This window comes from Corapipo altera, unplaced genomic scaffold (genome assembly GCF_003945725.1).
Source record: "Corapipo altera isolate COAL_440 unplaced genomic scaffold, ASM394572v1 182, whole genome shotgun sequence".
Lineage (NCBI taxonomy): Eukaryota > Metazoa > Chordata > Aves > Passeriformes > Pipridae > Corapipo > Corapipo altera.
Window position 1 is genome coordinate 141,838 of NW_020885056.1, and position 23,785 is coordinate 165,622.

Below are 23,785 nucleotides of genomic sequence, written 5' to 3' on the forward strand. Positions count from 1 at the left end.
ATCCCAGCCCTGCATCCCACTGCTGTATCCCAGCCTGCATCCCATTGTCATATCCCAGCCCTGCATCCCTATATCCCAGCCCTGCATCCCTATATCCCAGCCCTGCATCCCAGTGCTGTATCCCAGCCCTGTGTCCCAGTACAACATCCCAGCCCTGTGTCCAAGTGCTACATCCCAGCTGTACATCCCAGTGCCAAATCCTGGCCCTGCATCCCAATGTTACATCTTAACCTCACATCCCGATGCTACATCCCAATCCCAATTCTGTATCCTGGTCCTGCACCCCAGAACTACATCCCAACCCTGTATCCCAACCCTGCACCCCTGTGCTATATCCCAACCCTGCATCCCAGTGCTACATCCTGGCCCTGTATCCTGGTCCTCTCTCCCATCCCACATCCCACAGGTGCTTTCCCGACCAGTCAGGGCCACTCAGCTGAATTCCCCTCAGCTGTTGATCCCTTGGCTCTCCCTTTGGAAGCATGAAGCTGCTGGAATCTCCCTGCTTGAACATGGAAGCACCCGTGGAATCTGGACCAGCCATTCCATGGGATTGGACACAGCACCCCCAATCTCTCGTGGCAGCACCTTTCCAGGGTTAGGGATATTCCCAGCAGGATGTGGGCAAGGAAATACCCCAGGGCTGGGAATGGGACATGGGAAGTGTTTGATCCCGGCACTGCCACCAGTTCAGGGATGAACAGGCGGAACTTCTGCTCCTGGAAATGTGGTCACTGACACCCACCCCCTGCTCCGACGTGCTGGGGAGGGAAGGGATGGAAAACACTATTGGAAAAGGAAGTTTTCCTCCTTAGAATGGAGTCTAGCCCAGCAGGGGCTTTGCCTGGTGTAGGGTCCTGTGGGTTCCCTGCTTTATCCATGCTGAGAGCAGCTCCTGCTGGGAGGGATTCGCTGGGAATGAGGGAAGTGACCCACCCCAAAGTGGCTCTTTAGCCATTCCAGGAGTCTCCTTCCATTTTCCATAGTGGCAGATGATGGTGGTCACCTCACCCCACCTGCCCCTGGCTTTGTCTCCTCAGGAAATCCAGCAGTGACTTGTCCCCATCCAGGATGCTCCTGCATCCAGCCCCAAGCTCTCCTTCCTGGACCAACTTATTCCCTGAATCCTTCCCACATCCCTCTCTGTGACCCTGATGTCCCCTGGTGTCCCTCGGTGGCACCAGCAAGGTGGATTCAAGGCACCATCCCGGGAGCTGGTCCCGGCTCCGCTCGTGTCTCCTCAAGGCTCCGTGGCAGGGATGGAGGACTGGGAGCCACAGGAATCCTATCCCAGCCCCCATCTGGCTGCCCCCAGGTGCTTGGGAGCCAAATCCAGTTTCCCAGAGCCAGAGAGGACACTGAGTCCCCGCTGAGGTGTTTAAGGGGGCAGACAAGGGTCCCGTGCTGCCCTTTCCCTTTGGGAAGCAGCAGACATGGAATGCTGCTCGCTCTGCTGCTGGGAGCGATGGCCAAGGCTTGAAACCCTGGGAGGGTTTGGGTGAAAGCCCCCCCCCACGTGCATCCACATGCACATCCCAAGCCACGGTGGGAAACACAGGGAGCATCCCCCCGGAACACCTTCCCGAGCCTTCCCTGCCACCGGGCAGGGGCGACTTGGGGTTTTTCTTGGGGTTTTTCCCCTTTTCTCTCCCTTTTGCACCGGTTTGTTTCCCCGGCTCTCTTAGTCACGAAGGTGAGGCACTGACAGAGACACAGACATCAAAAACAAGAGGTGATGAAACGCCGGGAATAATTAAGTTGCACTAAATCACCGGCCCTGGCGGAACGCTGCCAAGGCGCTCGGGAAAACTGGAGCACCGGGAGCCGAGTTATTATTAATAATCACCAGCGCCCTCGAGAACAACAACCTATTTTGCACCTCTCTGCACCAAAGGAGTGGGAAGGGGCCAGGAAGGGACCCCCATCAGTGTGAGGCTGGGATTTCCTTCCCTGCACGGCACCACACATCCCAGTGGGTGTGGGGCTGTCCGGGACCGGATCCATCCCGGAGCCATCGGCACAGTCCGGGCTGGGCCGGCCGTGCTGCAGCAGCCCCAGAGCAAGTCTGCTCCCGCCACGGATCCTCCACGCAACCCCTGGGCCTTACGTAAGGGCAGCCTTATCCTCCTGCCATCGGGGCCCGTCCTCGAGCTCCCGTTCCCAGTGTGTGGGCGAGCCTGCTCGCCCCGGGCTGGGAATTGCACAGCTCCTGCCCCTCTGCCTTGCACCACGCCAGGACTGCTGTGCAATTCCCCAGCGTGCAGCCCTGGCTTTGCGGGGTGTTTGGGACATGTTGCCCCTCGTGTCGTGCCAGGATTCGTCCTTCAGAACTCCTGGGGCGTGTTTCCCTTGTGTCGTGCCAGGATTCATCCCTCGGGACTCTGGGGAAGGTGCTGCAGGGTGTGCAGGGCTCGCTGCCCTGCAGCCCCCTCTGGTTCTCCCTTTGATGATGTGCCTTAAGGGCCCCCCATCGCTGGTGGAAGGGATGCTCCAGCTCCCACAAGCTTTCCAGGGTGCCACTGTGGGTTTTTGGGGAGAGAAAAGAGACAATGCAAAGTTCCTTCTCCAGTGACTGAACCGATGGCTTTACACTGCACGGCAGGACAGGGCTCGCTTTAGGGTCTGATCCCACTTGACTCCGTCTCAGTGAGAGCCCAGACAGGCTCTTTGCAGGGTTTGGGGCTAATTTCGGGTGCCACGTGGCCGTGGGTAAAGCCTGAACCCCGGTTCCCACCACCCTCCCCACGGGCACACGGTGAGAACAGTGTGAACAGCCCAGACCTGGTCAAAATCCTCCCTGGCGGGGTAAAACCCAAGGGTGTCGAAATTTGGGAGCGCTGTAAATCTAATGGGTTTGTAAAATCTTTAAGCCTCCGTCTGCAACGCGCAGGTAAACCTTTAATTCCCTGACAATGCCGAGCTAACTCCCAGCTAAATCCTTAATTCCCGCGCACTGTGGCCCCGTGGATTCGTCCTGTCTGCAGCCCAGGTCTGCAGCTTCCATGCTCTCTGGATGTGATCCGTGTGCTCCCTGTGGAAAAATTCCCCTAAATATCCATGCACCAGGTTCTGGTGCTTCTGCTCTGCCGATAGAAACCTTTGGAATGCTCTTGCACCTCTTAAAAATAGGAATAACGTTGGATCCTGCATCCCTGAAGTGCCCTGTGAAGGGAAGGAGACACCAAATCGGGGGGTCCCAGCTCTCCCTTCCCCTAAAACATGTTGGATGTGACGTGTTGGGATGATCCCATTGCCTGCTCCAGCATCCCCAGCCCTCGCTGACAGACTTTCCCCCCTGATCCAGCCGGATCTGATCCCCGTGTGACAGGGAGAGGGAGCAGCTGCAGGGCCCCATCCCGCACGGAGCAGGGGGAGCCCGACGGGTTTGGGAGCTCGTCAGCACAACGATGACAGCTCCAGGGATTGGGATTGCTCCACGCGGGTCCCATTCGCTGGGAGAACATTTCCCAACCCGGTGGAACCTGTAGGGACGACCACCCTTTTCTTAAGCAATTTTCCTGACTCAAGATCCCACCCCGAGCCAGAGGGAGAGGGATCTCTGCTGCCTCTTACAACACAACTCCATCCAAACTGGTTTTCCCATTAATCCCTCTTCCAGAGAGGGGTTTTTTTTCCCCTCCTCTTTTTTTTTTTTTTTTTTTTTTTTTGGGTGACCAGGGGTGCTGTTGGATTTTCAGGAGGGTGTTTGGTGCTGCATTGGCATGGATTGGCTTTCCTCAGGTGGGGGGCTGAGCCCACCCACGGCACCCAGCACAGGTTAGCCAAAATTGTGTCTTTTATTGGAAAGATTTTCCCGAGGCAGGAGGGAAGGGAATGACTCCTCTGGGAACTGGATGAGTGAGACACAGGGAGGGACTGTCCAGCAGTGCCAAGGGAATCTCAGCCCTTTTTTTTTTTTTTTTAATATTAACGGCCCAAATATTGAACTGGAGCAAATCCAGAGGGTGGCACAATGTTCATCCCCCTTTGGATTTACAGCCAATTTCCAGGGGGGTGAACATTTTTATAGGAGAGTGAGAAGTTGCTAATTTATTCCAGTGCTCAGCAAATCACAGAATCATGGAATATCCTGAGCTGGAAGGGACCCACAGGGATCAAGTCCAACTCCTTGGTGACGATCCCAGTGGGCTAAAACCCCTCCAACAACATATCCCAAATACCTATGGAGGCATCTGCAGCCATTTCTACCTCGTCCAACCTATATTATAAATTAATTCTAAATTAATTCTTGACTCCTGGGGACGAACCAGCGCCTCCTCCCGCGGGTCTCGCGGCGGGTCCTGGCAGATAAAGGGTTACTCGGCCCCATCTGCTCGACTCCCCATTTCACAAGGGCGGGTTTGGAGTTTTTACTACAAGTTTCAGACAATGAAGGTGTGTCTGCGCTCCGAGCCCGCTCTGCCCGTTGTGTAGGCGTCGGGTTCAGCGCCGTCTTGTCAACACTTGAATATGTTGAGCATCACTCACGGGGCATTCTGTAAGAAACCTATTAAGTTAATTACCGAGGCTGTGTGTGTGTGTGTGTGAGAGAGAGTGTGTGTGTGTGTGTGTGTGCTTCTCCTGTAAAAATTGGGCTTTTTTCTCCTCGTGATGCAAGCCCCGGCCTCTCGGGGTGATGACATCTCGTCTGCTGCTGTAACTGAGACGGGGCTCGAGCTGCCTGAGAGAGGCTGTGGGATGGTAGGGGGGAAGTGGGACCCTCTCTCAACCTGCCTTGGGATCGCCCACCCAAATTTAGGGACCTGCTGCAGCACCCCTGGTAACAGCTGGGGAGGAATTAGGATGCAAATCCTAAATCTGTGGGGTTTGAACTCAAACTCGAGCATCCCCACGGGTGGTGTTTGCTTATGTCATTTCTGCTCCAGCCAAATTCCCGGGATAACACAGTTTCGTGGATTCATGGAGTGGTTTGGGTTGGAAGGGACCTTAAAGCTCATCTTGTTCCACCCCCCTGCCATGGTTGTTCCCCTAGGCTGGGTTGTTCCAGGTCCTTTCAACACTTACAGGGATGGGGCAGCCACAGCTCCTCTGGGAGACCCCTTGGTTTGGGAAGAGGGCTGGGAGGAGACCTCTTGCTCTTTGTATTTGCATTGCCACCCACAAGTGTCCCAAAATGATCAGGCCTGCAGGGGGGGGGATATTTTGGAGAGGCTGGAGGTGCAAGTATGGTTTGTGCAGGGAGATGGCACAGAAATAGTCTCTGGCAGCACCGAGGGGCACCTCTGAGGGGACAACCCCCTGCTTCTCCTCTCCCCCCTTCCTGCAAGGCTCTCCAATGCCTTTCCATCCCCTTGGAGAAGGAGCTGTGGCTCTGAGTCCCGTCTTGGAGCAGGGCAGGGCTGTTGGAGTGAGGATGGAACCCCGTGAGCAGCAGCACGTGTCCGTGCTGCCCCAGCCCTGCCATCCCACCCTTCACACACACACACACACCCCACCCACCCCCAAAATATGTAAAAAAATGAGTTTTCTCTCTCTGGAGCCCAAGCCAGGGTAGGGAAGCAGGGCAAGCGTTGGCTCCTGGCTCCCAAGGTGGTGGTTTTTTTTTTTTGGGAGGCGCACAGGGCATTGCACAAACAGCCCCCGGCGCTTGCACGCGCCCCAGGTAGGGAGGCTCAGCCCCCTCCCTGCTCCCCCCGCCCAGAGCATCCCACGGGAGCCCGGATCCGGTGGACTTTTATGGAAGAAAGGGAAGTCCATGGCACTGCAGGAGCAGCTTTGGCAGACGTGCAGCTGCAGCAGCTGTTAACCCCTAATCCTCGGGATAGGAGCTCTGCCTGCACCTCTCCTGCCTGCACCTCTTCTGCCTGCTGGGGTACAGTTTTGGTTTTTTTTGGGGGAGGGGGTTGCTCAGCAGCCCCACTGCAGCTCTGCTGAGAGCCTGAAGGACCAGGAGATGCTTAGCAGCAAAACAAAAAAACCTCCATCAAGAAGGTGCATTTGGCTCTTTCTCACCACCCAAATCAATGCAAAAGCACTCCTGAGCATCCCAAAGCTCCCTCACCCTTCCAGGACGCCCCCTACCCTTAAAAAAAACCCCAAACATAACAACCCACAAGCAGGAGGGAAGTGTGAGGAAAACTGGGGACGCTCCAGAGAAGGATGTTTCCGGTCGGAGTTTCTCCCGTCCCAAGGGCAGCTCTGGACTCTCCCTCCGAGTGCTGCCAAATCCTGATCCTGCCGTCAGGAAGCGGCGTGGGGAGGGGGAGGACGGGGTGGTCAAGCCCGAGGCCGCCCGGATGCTGTGGTGGGGCCCAAAATACATCACATTCCCCTCCTGTCCAGGTCCGGAGGAGGGGAGGTGGGGGGAGAGCGTGGTGTCGTCATCAGAGGCGATGGGGAGACTTTTTGGCCAGCGGAAGGGAAAAACCCAAAAATAATAATAATAATAATAATAAAAAAATAAAAAGGAAGGAATAAGTCGGCCCCCTGCCCACCCACCCCCCCGTGGTGCAGAGCTCCCATCAGATTAGCAGAGCCCAAATAGCCGGGTTGGCCCAGAGCGGGAGCAGGGCTGGCACGCGCGGGCTTTGATCCGCCCCCGCGCCCCGGGGAAGGTGCCTGGGACTGGGATCAGACACCCCGGGGAGGAGGAATTTGCAGGGGAGGGTTCGCGGCGTGTGCGCAAACCCACGGACACCCGGCAGCCCCGGGGTGCCCCCCCTGCACCCCCAAAGCTGGGCTTGCCAGGGTGGGATTGGGCACAAATCCAGAGGGGGGTGGTGGGCACGGCATCCGACCCCAAATCCCGCCGGCGGATTTTGGTGGTCGTCGCTGGGTATCGCCCCAAAAAATCACCCACAGAGCAGCCAGAAGGTCCAAGGAGGGGGGTCTTTTGTCCTGGTGGGATCCCACCTGCAGCTCCGGGATCTCCAACAGCACAAGGATGTGGAGCTGTTGGAGCAGGTCCAGAGGAGCCCATGGAGGTGCTCCAAGACTGGAGTCCCTCTGCTCTGGAGCCAGGCTGGGAGAGATGGGGGGGTTCACCTGGAGGAGAGAAGGATCCAGGGAGACCTGAGAGCCCCTTCCAGGGCCTAAAGGGGCCCCAGGAGAGCAGGAGAGGGACTTGGGATGAGAGATGGAATGACAGCACAAGGCAGAATGGCTTCCCACTGCCAGAGGGAGGGTTAGATGGGAGATTGGGAAGGAATTGTTGGCTGTGAGGGTGGGGAGGCCCTGGCACAGGTTGCCCAGAGAAGCTGTGTCTGCCCCATCCCTGGAAGAGTCCAAGGCCAGGTTGGAGCAACCTGGTCTATTGGAAGGTATCCCTGCCCATGGCAGGGGGTGGAACTGGATGAGCCTTAAGGTCCCTTCCCACCCAAAGCATTCCATGATTCCAGCCTGGCTGTGCCTCGTGGTGGTTCACGTGTGTGAGGTTCAGCCCCACGTGCCCCACGGATGTGGGTATCACTGGGCACTTCAGCCTGGGTGGTGGCAGCACTGGGAACGTGCTGGCACTTTCCAACCCCCAAAGGAAACATATCCCTGTCCCCAGGGGCGACTCAGGCATCAGAGTCTCCCCGTGGACACATCCCAGGGGAGGCTCCCAGTGCAGGCTCCGCTCTCATCTGCACAGAATCAGGCTACGGGCCTTTAAATGACTGAATTAGGCAAAATTTGGTGTTTCTCCAAGAATCCTCCGGAAATCTGCTGCTGGAAAAGCAAACTCATCTTAAAGCTACACGCGTGCAGAGCAGACAAGTTTTCCACTCTCGAGAAATGGGGCTGGAAAAGACCTTTCCAGTCCTACCCAGCCCTTTTTCTGGCCAGTTCGAGCTCGTTCCTCGTGGTGAGATCTCGGGGGCTTTGTGGAAAGCTCTGGTGGGGCACCTTTCTGGAGAGGTTTTGCAGGGTTTCGCAGATGCCCCATGAGAACTCGGGGTGATGGGGGCACCAAGGGAACCCGGATCCATGGGGGGAGTGGGAGGAGATGCTGGTGGAATTCCTGGGAAGGACCAGGCTGGTGGCAAGGCCCAGGGCAGCAAACACAGGTGTGGTCCAGCGGCTGCTGGGAAAATGGGTGTTGCAAGTGGTGTAGGAGCGGTGCCACCCTGTCACAGTGAGAGAAACTGGGCAAAAAGTGCCTTTCTCCTTCTGCCTCTTGAGCCTGAGCCATCCTCAGGCCTTCCTCCTCCTCCTCCTCCTCCTCCTCGCCCAGTAATTCATCCATCCACCCTCACTTCCCACCCCAGCAGTGCAGCATCCACCGTTATCCTGCGGGCACCAAGGGGGCAGAGGATGCTCTGGGGGGGTCCTGGCTGGATCCTGAGCAGGACAAAGCCCATCCCAACCCTGCCCCGGCCAGGCCAGCACCGGGCCAGTGGGTCAGGGTGACTCACCCGGCAGCGGCTCCGCCGTGAGCTCGCCCACAATTGCAACACCGTGGGGATGTCAAACCCAGCCAGGCAGAGCCCGGCATCCACACGGCTTCCTAACACGCCCCTGGGGTTGCTACCAACATCCCTGTTGTTCTTAGCAATCCCATCCATCATTTATCATCCCAGAGGCCCAAGGGCTGGGAGACAGGGCGTGACCGCGCGGGACGCGATTGCAGCGCGCCCCAAAAAGGGTCCTTGGGGTGCAGCCACCTCCCCCTTCCCAGAGCTGCAGGTGCTGCTCCAGCTTCCCAGGATCTCAGGACAGCAATCAGAGCACGCACAGCCCTTTCCATCATTTTATTCCACCACCATTTTATTCCACCATCATTTTATTCAATCATCATTTTATTCAACTTTCTCACTTAAACGAACTCCCGGTGCCGGGGATCCAGGGAGAGGAGGAGCAGGAAAACTCCTCCACTAAGTTTTTTTAGCAAAGCAACGAACTTGGACTCCCAAATCCAACCCCTTAAACCCACTCTTGGAACATCCTGGCCCCATGCACACCTCAGGGATGGAGCTCAGCATCCCACATCCCATCCTCCCCCCCCCTCCCCTCCATCTGCCTCTATAATCCCACAGGTGTTTTAAAATATATAAAAAAAAAAACAAACCAAAAACAAACAAGAAAAACAACACCCCCCACCTTTTTTCAACACGAGTGTTTTGTCTGAGGTTTCAAAACCATCCAAGTGTCATCACAGCCTCCACCCCGCTGGCTTGGACCCCTCACCTACATCCTGAAGGAAAGGCGCAGAGAGGCACAGAGCCCGTGCCAGCAACGCCTAAGCCAGGCAGGTATCTGTGTCTCACTGGAAATCCACCCAGCAGAGCCTCCCTCTTTTGAAACGGGATATTCTGGCGCTGGGAATGCCATCCCTGGGCTGCCAGGAGGGAGGCAGGAGCCCCGGGAAGGTCCCAGGTCCGGGACGGTTCGGGTTCTGAAGGGCAACGTTTTTGTCTCCAGATTAAAAAAAAAAAAAAAACCCTCTCAAAGAGCCACAGGCTGAGGTGATTTATGTTTATTTGGCTCAGTTAATGACCCGTGGCACGTCCTTCCCTGCGGCATTAGGGTGGATCAGACAGGCAGCATTTAAATTGCAGCCGTGCCCCGATATTTATTTTTTAATATATTTTTATGGTCGCCTTCCCCCAGTTATAGTGAGGCAGAAAAAAAAAAAAAAGCCAGGCTGTGCCAGGAGGCTGCAAGAGCTCCCTGATAATCCTAAAATCCGGGGTAAATCACTGGAGTTCAGGCCCTGGGAAGCTGGGAGGTTTTTCAAGAGCTCTGTTGGAGCTGTGACATCCCGATGTGTGACATCCTGATGTGTGACATCCCGATGTGTCCACCTGGTCCTGCTCCAACCTGAGCCTCCAGTGGGGTCCCAGGGGTGACAACAGGACCCCTCATGTCCTTGGGGACTCCTACAGTGAGTTTTCCCAGGAGTTCTGATGAATATTTTGGCATGTGGATGTGCATTGCTTCAGTGCCTATTTATGCAGCACCATCTCTTTGGTCAGTGCCTGCTGGGATGGGCTGTCCTGGCACGATTCTGGTGTTAAAAACACCCAATTTTGGTGCATTTCAGTCCCCAAACAGGTGGATCCATCAGCTGTGAGATCCAGATCCACTCAGGTTTAGCTTTACTGAGGTTCTGGATCAACCCTAAAGAGAAGTTCCCTGCAGAAGGAAAAGCACCTTTTCCACTCTTTTTCTGCCCAGATGTGAGTTTAGATGTAGTTTATCGAACTTTCAGGCACAGGCTGAGAGCAAACAAGTCAAATATCACCTGTAGTGGTGAAATTCCATTCACATAAATGTTAATAAATTAAAATAACGGGTTTGGGCTGTGGGTAAGGGGGATTGGCAGCCAGGGATGGGGGCATTCTGTGTATCCCACCCTGTGTTGCTTGATAGGTCCCCTCCTTGGGGACCTTGGGGCTGGATTGTGCATTGCTGGAGCCTGGGAGAGGAGGAGCAGGAGGCTCTGGAGAGTGGATTAACCTCCTGTTGTGGACATGCATGGAAAGCCAAGTGTCTGGGCTACGAGGATCCCGGTGGGAAGTTTGGCTGGAGACGTGGGGTACTCGTGATTTGGAGCAGGGAAATGATGGGAATCATTTCTGCCCCAGGCCTGGGATGGCCTGGCCCTTGTCTCCAGCTGTGCCTGGGGAACGAAACCAGCTCCAAGCACAAGCCCAGGGCCCTGAGTCATCCCAGGATCCGGGAACTGGGGCTGCGGGGAAGCACCGGAGCAGGAGGCTGAGGATGAGGTTTGGGGTTGGGAAAGCTGGGCTGGTTCCAGAGGGAAGGGGAGGTTTCTCTGGATTTGGGGAGTGATGGGATCCAACCTCCGTTGGGGTCTTGTCCCACCGTCGCCTGTTTAAGTCATTCCTTGCCTTGGGAATTTGCTGTTCAAACACTTTTTGGGGTAATGCAGCAGCCAGTAGAGACCCTTCCCCACCGTGCCCTTCCTCTCCCAGCCAGAGGTGACATTCCCACCTCACTGGGCTTTTCTTCCATGAGCTCCTTGTGCGTTTCTCTGTATTTTTCTCTTCCTCCTGAATCCTTTCCCAGTGGTGAGAACACGATCCAGTGGCATAGCAAGGTTGGCATAACGGGATGTGACACTTATCATAAAAAGAGGGATTTGCAGGGTGGGGGCTGACAGGCTCCTTGGGGCACAAAACCCCGGCTTGATGGTGATGGGAACAGCAAGAGTGGGCTGGAGCCGTGCCAGGAGGGAGAGGGTCAGCGCGGCGTGGGCGAGCAGGAGTGGTTTGGGAGCATCCCATGCCCCAAATCTGGCACCGGGCTCGGTGTGGAACCCAGCTGACATGCAAACGGGCAGCTGGGCTGGGAAATGCCAGAGCCTGGGAGTGCTGGGAGCTGCCCAGGCCCTGCCCTGCTCTCTCATGGCCTCCCTGCATGCCGGGATAATTGGAGGGAGAGTTTCTCTTGGAGCGGGTGTTTTCTCACATGCTCTTTGTTGGAAAGCAGGACGAGCCTGAATGTTCCTGGGAGCTGGGGTAGGAGCGGTGCTCACCGCTGCTGCTGGCTTTGGTGGAGAGGAGGAAACCCAAAATGTTCACCTTGCTCTGCAAGGACACGGTGGAACAGATCCATATCCACCTGCAATTAGCATCCTGTTCCTCTTTATTCCCTGTTCCAGCCTCCGCTCCGCTGGCGGGAGGCTGGATTGCCATCCCGGCAGCTCTGCCCTTCCCGGGATGCTCCCCTGCGCTCCCGAGAGCCAATTCCTACATCCTGACCTCATTAGAAAGATCACAGAGAGAGAGGAGAACAAATCTGGGCTCCCGGCTGCGCCGGCTTTGAAGCCGCTTGCCCCCGTCGAGCCGCGAGAGGCAGCGCAGGAGGAGCCCTGGTTGTTTGGGGATTAACTTCCCCGCTTGGATAATTGTTGGTTAATCGTTTCAGCGCGATGCCGGGGCCGGTACCTCGGTTGCTTCCCTGCGGGATGCAGCCCCCGCCCCCGGCTGTGCCCCCCTTCCCCCCGCGGTGTCCCCGATGTCCCCGGGGCCGGGTTGGGACGGGCTCCCGGCGAGGTGGCAGCAGCCCAGCCCCGCTCCGCTGCACTTCCCTGGGTCCCATCCGTCATCTGTTTGTCCTGGTGCCCTGCCAGCGATTGTGCCGATTCCCACACCCACTTTCCATAACCCTCCGTCCTCGCCCGGGCGAATCGCTGGCGAGCTCTCGCCACCCATCCCTTTCCCCTCCTCTCTCCGATGGGATCAGACACGTTCTGGAGAGGGGGAAGAGAGGAAAGAGGGGGAAAAGGACAACAACAACAACAACAAAAAAAGATCAAGAGGAAAACAAAATGTGACTCACTGCCTTTAATTTATTTGTATTTATTTATTTACTCCCCCCACCCTACGCTGCAGGAGGCAACGCCGAGTGCTGGCCATGATCTTCCAGGGAGCCTCGGTTGTTGTCTGAGGCATCAGGAATGGGGGGGGGAGAATAATTTTCTTCACTCTTTTGGCCAAGGAAAAGATCACAGAGAGGAGCTGCTGGCACAGAAACTGCGTGGCACAGATTTTTAGGGCTGCCCAGGTCTCTGCGTGAGCATCCCGTGCCCCGCCAGCGCTCGACACCACACGGCACAGACCGGAGGGTGGAAATATCTAATTCCACCTCCTACACTGTGTCCTCGGCAGGGGAAAGAGAGAAAGAGGAGATAAAAGGCTGGGAAGCTCAAATGGTGTCATTAGGAACTATTAATGCTCTCATAAAAGGGCATTAATAAACGCGGCAGCTCATCAGCGTCCATTAGCTCCGCTCGTGGCAGGGATCTGTGGGAGCTGCCGGAGTGTGATGCTCCCCTCGCCCTCATCCCGGTGTCAGCCTGCAGAGGGGTCATTCCTCCTGAAAACCATTCCCTCCACAAAAAAAAAAACGGGGAGGAAAAGCTCGCAGGAGCAAGCAGGGCTTCACACCTTCAATCCTTCCGTGCCCAGAGCTTGCTCCGTGCTCCCAGGGTAGATGTTTACTATGAAAGAAAAAAAAAAAAAGGTCGGGTTTGGAGTGCTCATCCCTACTTTCTCCCTCCCGCCCTCTTCCTGTTCTCGCCTCTTAAAAGGAGCTTTATCCTTTGACTCTCCCATCCCCGGGGCAAGGCAGAACCCACAGCATCTCGGGGCGAGCAGGCAACCCACATCAGCAGGCGGGAAAACAGGGAGGAGGCCCCGGCCTCTCCCGATAAGCCCATGGCAAAGCCAGGAATAGCAGCAAGGTCCCTGCACGGGAGCATTCCAAGCAGGAACAGAGAAACCCTCAGTCCCTGCCTTTGAAGAGCGGGGGCTGGCAGCCGGCCCGGCCTCGTGGAGAGCCGGGGATGTGCCAGGAACTTCCTGTGCCAGGCCAGGCTGGGCACATCTGGGGGGAAGCAGGCACAGCTGGAGGGGCTGGGCAGAGCAGATGTGCACATCTGGATGGAGCATCGCCTGGGCAGGCCCCTGTGGGTGGGCTGGTAATGCACAGCTGGATGAGTGCTGTGCACATCTGGATGGGGTGAGCCCACACATCTGGGTGGAGCAGACATCTGGACCAGGAGAGAGCAGCCAGCACAGCCCCCACGGCCTCATGTGTCCCTTCCAGCACCCTTGGGTGCTTCTCCCTCCCCCCACAGCCATCCCTCTGCCTTCCCCTGCCCTGGTGATCCAAGGCATCCCAACCTGCCCAAAGTCTTAGTCATCATCACCTCTCTGTCATCGGGATATTTTCGGCTCCGGGGCTGCCAAGGTGGCATTGGGGAGCCCATATCCGAGGATCTGAGCGGGCCCTTGGCTTCCCTGTGACCTGTGGGCAGCTGGCAGGAGGCTGCCACCAGCTGTGACTCAGTGCAGGGCAGGTTTCTTTGCAGGGAAAGGGAAGCTTTGATCCCGAGGAGCCGGGGCACCGACCATGTTCCCCACGTGCACTTTTTGCCGGTGGTTTTATCTGATGCATCTCCTTTTTTTTTTCGGGGTATAACAACTCCCAGGGCAGGTTAGGACGGAGGAGCCCTGGCAGCAGAGTGTGCGTGGGCAGGACTGGAATAACGGGTGCCGTAGGAAAGGATTTACGAGCGCTGGGGAGGGAGGTTGGGGCTGGCTGGGAACGGCGCAGCAGGTCAGGGGTGAGGTGGGTTGTGCAGGGCCAGGCTGCAGCCAGAGCTCCCGTTACTGCCCCTTTGCCATCAACCCCCATCCCACTGGGTGTCCCAGCAAAGCCTCGCTCCTCCAGGGAAGCATCCCAGGGTGGGGATGGAGAGCTGAGCCTGCTGGGCAGCGGGACCTGCTCTCCGAGCAGGAGTTTCGGTTGAGGGCAAAACCACCAGGATGGAGCAGAGCTTTGCCACGGGAATGCTGGTGTAAATCACCCCAGCCAGCCCCTTCCCACCCCTCTGGAACACAGCTGTGTCAAGCAGCACCAAGGCTTTTAACTGGGATATTGTGGCTTTCCTGCTGTACCACAGCCCGAATCACTGCTCTGGATCACCAGATCACTGATGGGCTCTGTTGGGGGTGACAGCACCACCTGTGTGCCAGGGCATTGTGGGTCAAGCCCCTAAATCCCAAATAGCTGAAGAAAACCCCTGCTGTGCCCCTTCACACCCACCCCAGCCCAGCATCTGTCCTGGAGGAGTTGATCCCTAATGATCTTTGCAAGGAAAACGCACAAAATGTTGGAAAAGGAATCCCTGGGGAGCAGTGGGTGCAGCAGGTGGGGCAGGAGGGGTCCATCCCCCCGAGGTTCCCAGTAGCACCTCACCCTCCTCTCCTTGTCCTTGCAGGGTGCGGATCTGAGGAATGGGAAGGTCAAAGGGCACGTGCTGTCAGGTGAGTGCAGACCCCAAATGAGGTCCCACCAGCTGGGGCGAGGTGGTGGCACACCAGGACACAAGGGAGGGACACAAGGGGCTCCTCAGGGCACAACTGGGCACTGTCTGAAATAGGAGTCACTTTTTCTCTTCTTTTTTTTTTTTTTTCTAGAGGCAAAAGTGGTTAAAAAAAACTCCCCAGCGGTTGGAATCGCTCCAAACCAGTGCAAAAAGAGGGGGGAAGGGGAGGGGAGGGATCCAATCCTAAAGAAAAACCCGAGATAAAAGCGGGTGAATCCCAACGACTCCTGTGGTGTTGCACGAACAAAGACTCCCAGTTCCAAAGGGGCCAGACGTGGCTCCGGGAGTTCATACCCCCAGGGGGAGCAGGGAAGGGGGCTGGGGGCTCCCCTGGAGCCCTGCAGGAGCTCTGGCCTCTTGTCCCTTGGTGTCACATCCCCCTATCCCTGATGGAGAGTGAGGGGTGGCTGCACTGTGCATCCAGGGGCTCTCCCCATGGACCACCAGCCCTCAGCAGCTGGAGATGATGCCCTGAGCCAGCTGCAGGCCCCACATCTGGCCAGCTGTGTGCTGCTCTCTCCCACTCAGTCTGTGTTGGCACAGACCCCCAAGGGGCAGCCAGGAGGGCAAGGGGGGCTGACCATGTCCTGGTGGGGTGCTGGGGGGCCCCTACCCAGGGGAGGCTGCCCCCAGCATGGGGAGGGGGCTCAGTGGGGTGGTGCAGGGATGGGAAAGGGGGTGGAGAAGAGGTTGGGGCACCTGGCATGGAGACAAGGAGCACCCCAGGGCTCTGGAGTTGAAAGAGGAGGTGGAAAAGGAGGAGGAGAGGGAAGCGGCTGGCGAAGCAGGAGGTTTTGGGGCAGGTTATTTCAGGAGAGGCAAAACAGGATCTGGCCCCTGGGCACTCGGGGAGGTGATGAGGGGGCGGGTTTGGGTGGGCACAGGGGCTGCTCTTACCTGTGAAACACCTGAGCTTCTACTGGCAAGGGACCAGGGTGCAGGACATTGGGTGGGAGAGCAATCCCAGGCTGGAGGGGGGTGGTGGGTGCCTGGTTATGTTGGGAAGCAGGTCCCACTGGGCTCAGGGGGATGCTCAGCCCTTACCTTTTGCACCCCCAGGGTACGTCCGGCCCTCGCCCCCTCCCCACAGCGGGTACCACCGCTACCAGTTCCGCCTGTACGAGCAGCCAGCGCACAAACACATCGCCCTGAGCCCCGAGGAGGACGCCTCGCTGGGTAAGGATCCACTGGGCCCATGATCCCAGTCCCCAGGGGCTTTCCCGGGGGTATGGATAGTGCCACGCGTTGAGCCACGCCAGAAGTGCCAGGCTGGGGATGCTCGCCTGGCACAAAGGGGCTTGGGATCCTTCCACGGGACGTGGATGGGGTGTTAAATCCTTGCAGGGCGGCAGGAACCCTTTGGAAAATGTCTGGTGGTGGGTTGGGTAGCGGGATAGGAAGCAGGGAGAGATCTGGGCTGTGCAATCCAGCCCTCGACCCGGAGCTGCGGGCGTTGCATCACCCCCACCTCGGATAAGGATCAGCCGTGGGGATGGTTTAGCAAGGGATTGCTCAAACGGGGCTGACACAACGCCCTGCCAACTCCCAGCTCCTCAATTCCCAACTCCCCTCTGCTGCCTCCTCCCAAAATCCTGCACGGGTGGGGATGGAGGCAGTAGCCCAGACCCCTCGGAACGCCATCCCTGCTGCCTCACCCTGGGGCACAGGATAACCCGCAGGACCCCCCGGGATGGGTGTTCCTTCCCTCCTCTCAGGAGCACGGTGCTCTGTGGCTCACGGGGCCTCAGCAAGGGAAATTTCAGAACTTTCCCAGCCGGGACCACAGGAGCACAGCCCAGCAGGCAGGTCAGGGTGCTGTGTCACTGCCTGACTCACCCCCTGCCTGTTAACCCTCACAGCACATCCAGGGGGGCGGGGGGAGCCAGCTCCGGGGGGCTCGGGGACCTGGAACAGCCCCCGACGCCCCTCGGAGCAGGAGCAGGGTGTGATGCTCCTGCAAAGCTCTCTGCGGGTTCTCTCTGCCCTTCGCTTTGTTTTCTGGTTCATTAGCTCCGTGTGTTAATGACACCATTGATGTCACCTCCCTCTCGCCCCTCCCCGGCCCCTCATGCCCGGTGTGGTCAGAGGAGGGGGCTCCCTGCTGTCCCTGCTGTCCCTGCTCTCCCTGCTGTCCCTGCATCCCCCTTGCAGCATCCTGGGGATGGGAAAGGACACTGACACACCCACCGAGGAGTTTTTTCCGGATAAATCCTCTTATTAGCAGGACATGTGGCTCCAACCCCCAAAATTCCAAGTGCCCAAAGAGTTCAGCCACCCTGTGGAAAATCCCCCACATCCCCCTGTTCCCGAGGAGGTGTGGGGAGACCGGGCACTCCCCACCCTGGGCCATCTCCATCTCATGCCTGAGTTTTCCAGCTCTTTCCAAGCTTCCTGGGAAAGACCCAGCGGATGTTCCGATCATCCCTTGTCAGGCAGCTGCAGGGGTCTGGCGGGGGCTGCTGTTTCAGGAGTGGGTTGAAGGTTATTTTTAACTGTTTTGCTGCTGCCCTGTCCAGTGGGTGCTGCTGGACTGAACCACTGGCAGCCCGTCATTTCTATTCCCAGGGAATGAGCCCTAAAAACAGCCAAAGGATGAGTTCTTGGTGTCTCAGGGGTTTTAAAGAAATCCATCCCCCAGGCAGTGGGATGAACACCAGTGGATCCATCCAGCCCCACGTGGCTGAGCCCTGTGGTGTGAAGGCAGAGCACAGGGCAGAGGAACAAATGCCTTTGGCAGTTTGTAGGAACAAGGAGGAGGTGACCCCAATCCCAGTGGATCATGGATAAGAAACCAGCCAGCTCCTCTATGGCTTTGCCTTGCTCCTCTCCTGTACAAACCAGGCAGGTTCTCCTGGTGATGCTGCTGCAGGCACAGTTTGCAGCAGAACTTCCCATCTTATTTGGCCTTAAACCAGCCCCTTTTTTTTTTGCTTTTATTTTTTTCCACATCTGGTGGCAGCGACATCTCCCTCTCACCAAGGGTGGGGGCAACCCTGGGCAGGGAGATGTCCTAAGCAGAGCTCCTGGTGGTGCAGGGAACGGTGCTGGACCCTCTCAACCTGCAGATACATCCCTGTCCCACACATCCATCCCTCTGGCAGCTCGTCCCCTGGCAGAGCTGAGCCCTCCAGAGCATCTCTCACACCACTCAGCTCCCAGAAAAACTCCCTCCTGGCACGGGGTGTGTTTTTTGGAGGCCAAGGCAGGAAAGGTCCCGGGCCAAGCATGGCCGAGGCGGGGGAGGTGACATGTGCCAGGCGGGATGGCAGGAGCTCGGCCGGAGCCTCCAGAAGAGGGCACTAAACCAGGACCTGCCCGCTGTCGCCTGTCCCTGCTCCTGGAAAAGATCCCTGAGAATTTAAAAGGCGAGGGGCGACGGCAAGCGTGGAAAATAAATCCGTGCTTCTCCTCCCCACTGCCCGGCTTTGCCACACCAGCAGCTCACAGGGAGCCAGGGCAGTTCCACGGTGGCTCTGGTGCCCACCCTGCCGTGGGGATGTCCCTGATGGGGTGGCACCAGTGGGCACAAGTCGGGTGCTGTGCCCAAGGGCACCCGGGCCAGCAGTGGTGGAGCTGGAAGGGCTGCAGCACCCGCTCACATCCCTCCTGTGATGGGGAAATCGGTTGTTTACGGCTGAGGAGTTTCTCCAGGGTGGCTCTTGAGCAAAAAACTTGTTTCATCAGGAAAAAGAAAACCACCCTGATCCTTCTCTCCGTGAGCGTTTCTGATCGACGCCGGCACCAGCCGGCTCTGAGTGACCTTGGGCAAATAACTCTCTCAGAGCCTCAGTTTCTCCCCTGGAGTCTGATTCACTCCACTTTTTTGGCCACTGAACTGTCCCCAAGCACCAGCTCTGTCCCCGCTGGGGGGATGTTTGGGGTGTCCCTGCCACTGTTCCTCCCTCTCTCCCCACTTCCCTCCCAGCCAGGAGTGTCACAGGCCGCGGTTGTATTTTTGGGGAGATGCAAGATAAGAGTTTGTGGTGTGTGAAATGTCAGAGCCACCCATGGCATCCCCGAGGTGGTGGCGCTGCCGTGAGCTCTCGATCCGGCGGCAGGAGCCGCGCTGAGCCACGGGAAAATCCCTCAGACGGGGAAATTCGGGCACCCCCAGCAGAGCCCGGCTGTGATGTGGGGGAATTAAAGTCCCTTCACTGCTTTCACTGAGGGCAGCTTTAATTAGCACAAAACCTGGAGGCTTAATTGCACCTGCTGGTACCCGAGCACCTCCCTCTGCTCCCACCCTGTCCTGGTGCCGGTTGCCCACCAGCTCTGGAGAGCATGGAGAGGTGCTCCAGCATCCCCAAACCTCCTCCTGCCCTGGAAAGATATTTTACAACAGGGAATGGACTTTATCCTCATGGAAATTTTCCCTCAGGGAAGCAAAGAGCCCCCTTTGGGGACGAGGCACCGAGATGAGCCCAGCCAGACACTCTCCCTGTGGCTCCTCCATCCCTTCTCCAGCTCTGGCTCGGGATCGAGGCCGTGGCATTGACTCATGAGCCGACCTTGTGCGCCTCCAATCCCATCCACCCAGCTGGAAAATCGGGTTGGACTGGGCCCTGACGGGGAGGGAAAGGCTGCAGCCCGGATGGGAGGCAGTGAAGGGCTGCGGGGGGAGCTCCCAGTCCCGGCCAGAGCCCCGGGGTGTCACTTAATGGTGACCAGAGCGACCGCAGGCCTCCCGCCCACCTCCCTGGGACATCATCAATCTTGGCAGAGAAGCATCAGGGCTCCCATCAGGAGAACGTTCCCGCTGATGAGGCTGATAAATTACAGCCGGGGGAGGAGGGGACAGGAGTTTGGGGGGGGGCCAGGGGGCTGCGAAAGCTGCGGGGTCAGAGGGATCCCGAGCTCCCCAAGCCCCGAGGGTGCCTCGTGCCTCAGTTTCCCCAGCTGGCACTCTGGGATCAGGCGGCCAGGCACGTGTGGGTGTCAGCGGGCACTCCTCTTCCTCAGATAAGGGCAGAGTGTGATGATATAATTCTTGGGAAACGAGCTTGAAAACGGACCAAGCCGCGGATGAAACGCCCTATTGTTGTGGCAGGGAGAGGGGACAGTGGCACCACGACCTCGGCTCCCTGGCTGCCACCACCCTCTATCCCGCTCCATTCCCAGCTTCATGATCCCGGTGACTCACAGTCCCCGGCCCTGGGAGCCAGCTGGTGTGATTTGGGATGGCTGGCACAGGGATGTCACCCTGGTGGTCACGCCAGGATGGGGCACCCGCTTCAGGGATACACCCAAAGGGGTTGGATTTGGAGTGCGGGGGCATCCAGACCCCCAGACCCGGTATCCTCCCGGTGCATCATCCCCTTTGCTGCCCCGGGGCTTTCCCTACCCCGGAGGGCCGGGCACAGCCAGTGCCATGGCAGGCAGGAAAGTAGGTCAGGAAAAACCCCGGCCCCACGCGCGGGGCGAGAGCCGGGGCCGGCGCCTGCAGCCCCGCGGCGGCTCTGCCTCCTCCGGCTCCTTTCATCCCGCGCCTCTCCCGGGGCTCCCCGAACATCAGTGACAGCTCCAGCCCCCCCGGGGAGTCGGGGGGTGCCACGTCTCGCTCTCACCCTGGTCCCAGGGGGCACGGGCTGCTCTCCCCCGAGGTTTTCCAAGCGCCTTTGAAAGCTGCCGGATGAAAGGCGCCCGGCAAAGGCTGCGGGCGCAGCGGGAGCGTCCCCCCCAGAGACCCCTTTCCCTGGTGCCACACTCGCTGGGACCCCCGGCGCTGAGCGGGGGGTGGATTGAGACCCTGAAGTGAGCATCTTCCCCTCCTGCCAGGGGTGGAATTTGGGGATGGAGGTGTTTGTGGCTGCGTGTCCCGGCTGGGGGTGACACCGGTGCGGGACGTCAGGACTGTCCTTGCTCTCGGCTTGGTTTGGGCCCTCCGAGGGTGGCAGTGATGATGTGGAGACTCCAGCAGCAGCCTGATGCATTCCAGCACCTCTCCCAGCTGGAGTGTGGGATGCAGGGTCTCTCCTGAGCATCCTGTGACTTTCTTCCTGGGTACTGGAGCATCCCAGCCACAGCCTGCTGCAGCTCCAGGAGGTTGCAGGGTGCAGTGCCATCACCAGGAGCATCTCCAGAGCTTCTTGGAGCTCAGAACCTGAGATGGGGAGCAGGTGGGAGCTCCACCAGCACCCTGAGCCACCACCACCCCCCCATGCAGGTGATGCAGCAGCTCAGGTTTTGCTCAGCACTTTTGCAAGAGCAAAGAGGACACTTTGCTCCAGTTGGGGCTGAGATGTGATGGCAGATAAAGGGCTGCCAGGCTGTGGTGTGACATTAAAGAGCAGCCAGGAAGAGGAGAGGACAGCTTTCAGATAAACAATGGGCCCCTTTCCCCACCCTGTGACACCATTGCAGTGTCCCATCCAGTGTCCCACAAGGAGGGGCAGTGGTGACAGTGTGAGCTGTTCGAGTCCCTGGGAAAGCCCCTCTGGTCAGGAGCAGGATGCTCTGGCAGCCACCAGCCAGACCCACGCTGGGTGTCAAACCCTGGCAGGGTGCAGGGGGATTTCTGTACCCCACAGGGTACAAGGGAATCCCTCCTGCCCCGGGGAGGGTTTCCCTGCTACCTCCCTGGGAAACACCACAGCTGGATCCAGCCATGGGCTGCCCCCAGAGCTCCAGCAGCCTCAGGTCAGGGCAGAGGAGGAGGATCAGGGATGAAGAACCTGCAGTTTGTGGAGCAGCAGATCAGTGCCTGTGAGCGAGGGGGACGGGGAACCTCCTGCATCACCCCCATGCGCTCTCAGGGGATTTCCAGCCCAGCCACCCCTGGGATGGGCTCGTAGGAAACCACAGAAAGGTCTGCTCCAAAGGCCAGGGAGGCAGGAGAGGAACCAGCCCCCTGAGCTCCCTGCTGTCCCCGGTGCCTCCTGGGGGTGCAGGATGTGGTGTGGGCAGAGCAGCAGCCGCACAGGGTGTTAAACCCCAGCCTGGAGCTGGCTCTGGAGCATCCCCATCCTCCAGCCCTGCTCACCCCCTTTCCCTCTCTCCCCAGGTTCCTGGGACCTGAAGGGCTTCGTGGAGGACTTTGGGCTGGGTCACCCTCTGGCCAAGACCCAGTTCCTCACCAAATACTACGAGGATTAGCTCCGGCCGGCGCGTCCCTCCCCTGCACGCCCTCACACCGCAGAGCCACCTCCGCCCGGAGCTGAGGGGACCCCAGGACCCACCAAGGATGCACCCACCCTGCTCCCCACCCAGACCCACAGCACCAACCCCATCCCCTCCACTCCCAAACCCGAGTTCTCTTTCCCACCCTGAGCGGTGTCCCAGCTCACCCTGGCTATCCCTGGAAGGATGGCATCACCTCTTCTCCTCCCCTCATCCCGTTTTCCAGACCTTACCCCCAGCATGTCCCACCTGCCCTTTGGGGACCTTGAGTTTGAATGCTTGCAGTTTCCCGAATAAAATATGGATGGAGCACACGGGGGATTCACAGGCTCCTTGCTGGCAGCAAGCACTGGACGGATCGGGTTGTTCTGGTGTCTGCAGCCACTGCCAGAGGTGAGACACCCTGTGAGTGATGGGGGCAGGGGACTGCCATCAAAACACTCATGCAGGTGATCCCAGGCATTCCCAGCGTCACCCAGGAGTGGGAGTGGGATGGTGGTGCCCAGCCAGGGGGTCCCCCAGTGGCACCACACAGTGTGGGAACCAGGCACTGCCCCGGCCTGACTCCGTCCCTGCCCTGCCTTTGCCCTCAGCCCGCTCCTCTTGGAAAGCAAAACCCAAATTAAAGGCATAAATCAGCAGAGCTCTGCCTACTGGCCACTTAGCTGGACCTCCCCTTTAATTAGCTCCTTAATTAGGCTTTCATCTAAGACTCAGTTTTCTCTGAGGCTCCAATTCACCCGCCTGCAAGTCCTCCTTGAAGCATGTCCCAGTGTCTCTGCTGTGACAGAGCTGACTGTCCTGCCCATGGCCAGGAATAATATTCCACTTGGAAGAACCGTGGGGAGCAAGACCCCGGGACAAGGGGACATTTTGCAGGCAGGGAAAACTGAGGCATGAGGGAATGACTCTCAGGGAGGTCGGGGATCCCTCCGAGGGGGCGGCGATGCCGTTGTTGCTGCATCAGTCCCTGGGTTTATCCCAGGGCAAGCTGTTCCTGAAAAATACATCCTGCTGGTCACCTTCCCTGGCTCCCCAGCAGTGAGAGTGGATTTCACTCCTTCTTGGGGGGGTTAAATGTGGCTGGGACTTCCCCTCCAGCAGGATACAGCTGTTTGCCTCCCCAGGGGCTGGATCAGGACGGCCCCACATTCCCGGGAAAGATCGGGGTGATGGGTACATCCAAGAGAGATGCAGGAGCAGGGGCCCAGCTCGCCCTGTGGGCACACACTGGGTGAAGCTGCAGGACCCGGGGGGAAGGCAAGCAACAAAAAAAGGAAGCTGGGTAACACCACAAGCCAGGGAAAAAAACAGCAAGCCCGCGGCCGCCGGCGCTAAGATTAGCAGGGAGGAAGTGACACGGTGCCGTGTCATGGAAGTCTGCTAAAGTTGGATTACTCCCGCTCTTTCCCTCTCCTTGCCCTCACAGGAGGGTGTAATTGGCCTGTCTGGTGAGAGGGACTGGTGTAAATGAGAGGTCACGCTCTGTTGACATCCTGCAGCCAAACTCCCGGCAGCCTTTCCTCCCCGCCTGTAATTCCGCGTGGCCAGGGGGGTTATTTTTGGGGGAACGGGAGGGAAAAGCTGATGGGATGTTTATCCTTCTAGGAAATTAGCACTGTTGCTCCTGGGTTTAGTTGGAGGTGAGGGGATGAGCCAGGATTGGGATGGCTGGGTGCCAGAGCCCGGACTGATCCACTGCCCTGTGTGACCCTGATGGGAATGGGAATGGGTTGGGGAACAGGGGTGGGAATGAGGATGGGGATGGAGAATGGAAATGGGAATGGGGATGGAGATGGAGATGGAGAATGGGAATGGGGATGGAGATGGAGATGGAGATGGAGATGGAGATGGAGATGGAGATGG

At 58.2% G+C, this 23,785-nt stretch overlaps 1 protein-coding gene across 3 annotated transcripts in view; it reads left to right on the forward strand.

Annotated features, from left to right (window-relative positions):
• Positions 1-22,233, forward strand: part of PEBP4 (phosphatidylethanolamine binding protein 4) — a 77,540-nt gene extending 55,307 nt beyond the window's left edge. For all 3 annotated transcript variants that reach the window (XM_027668933.1, XM_027668934.1, XM_027668932.1), the window contains exons 5-7: positions 14,696-14,741; positions 15,863-15,979; positions 21,804-22,233. In XM_027668933.1, coding sequence (XP_027524734.1) covers positions 14,696-14,741; positions 15,863-15,979; positions 21,804-21,895 — 255 coding nt within the window. In that variant the 3' untranslated portion in view covers positions 21,896-22,233. The remainder of the gene's footprint in view (positions 1-14,695; positions 14,742-15,862; positions 15,980-21,803) is intronic.
• The last annotated feature ends 1,552 nt before the right edge of the window (positions 22,234-23,785 follow it).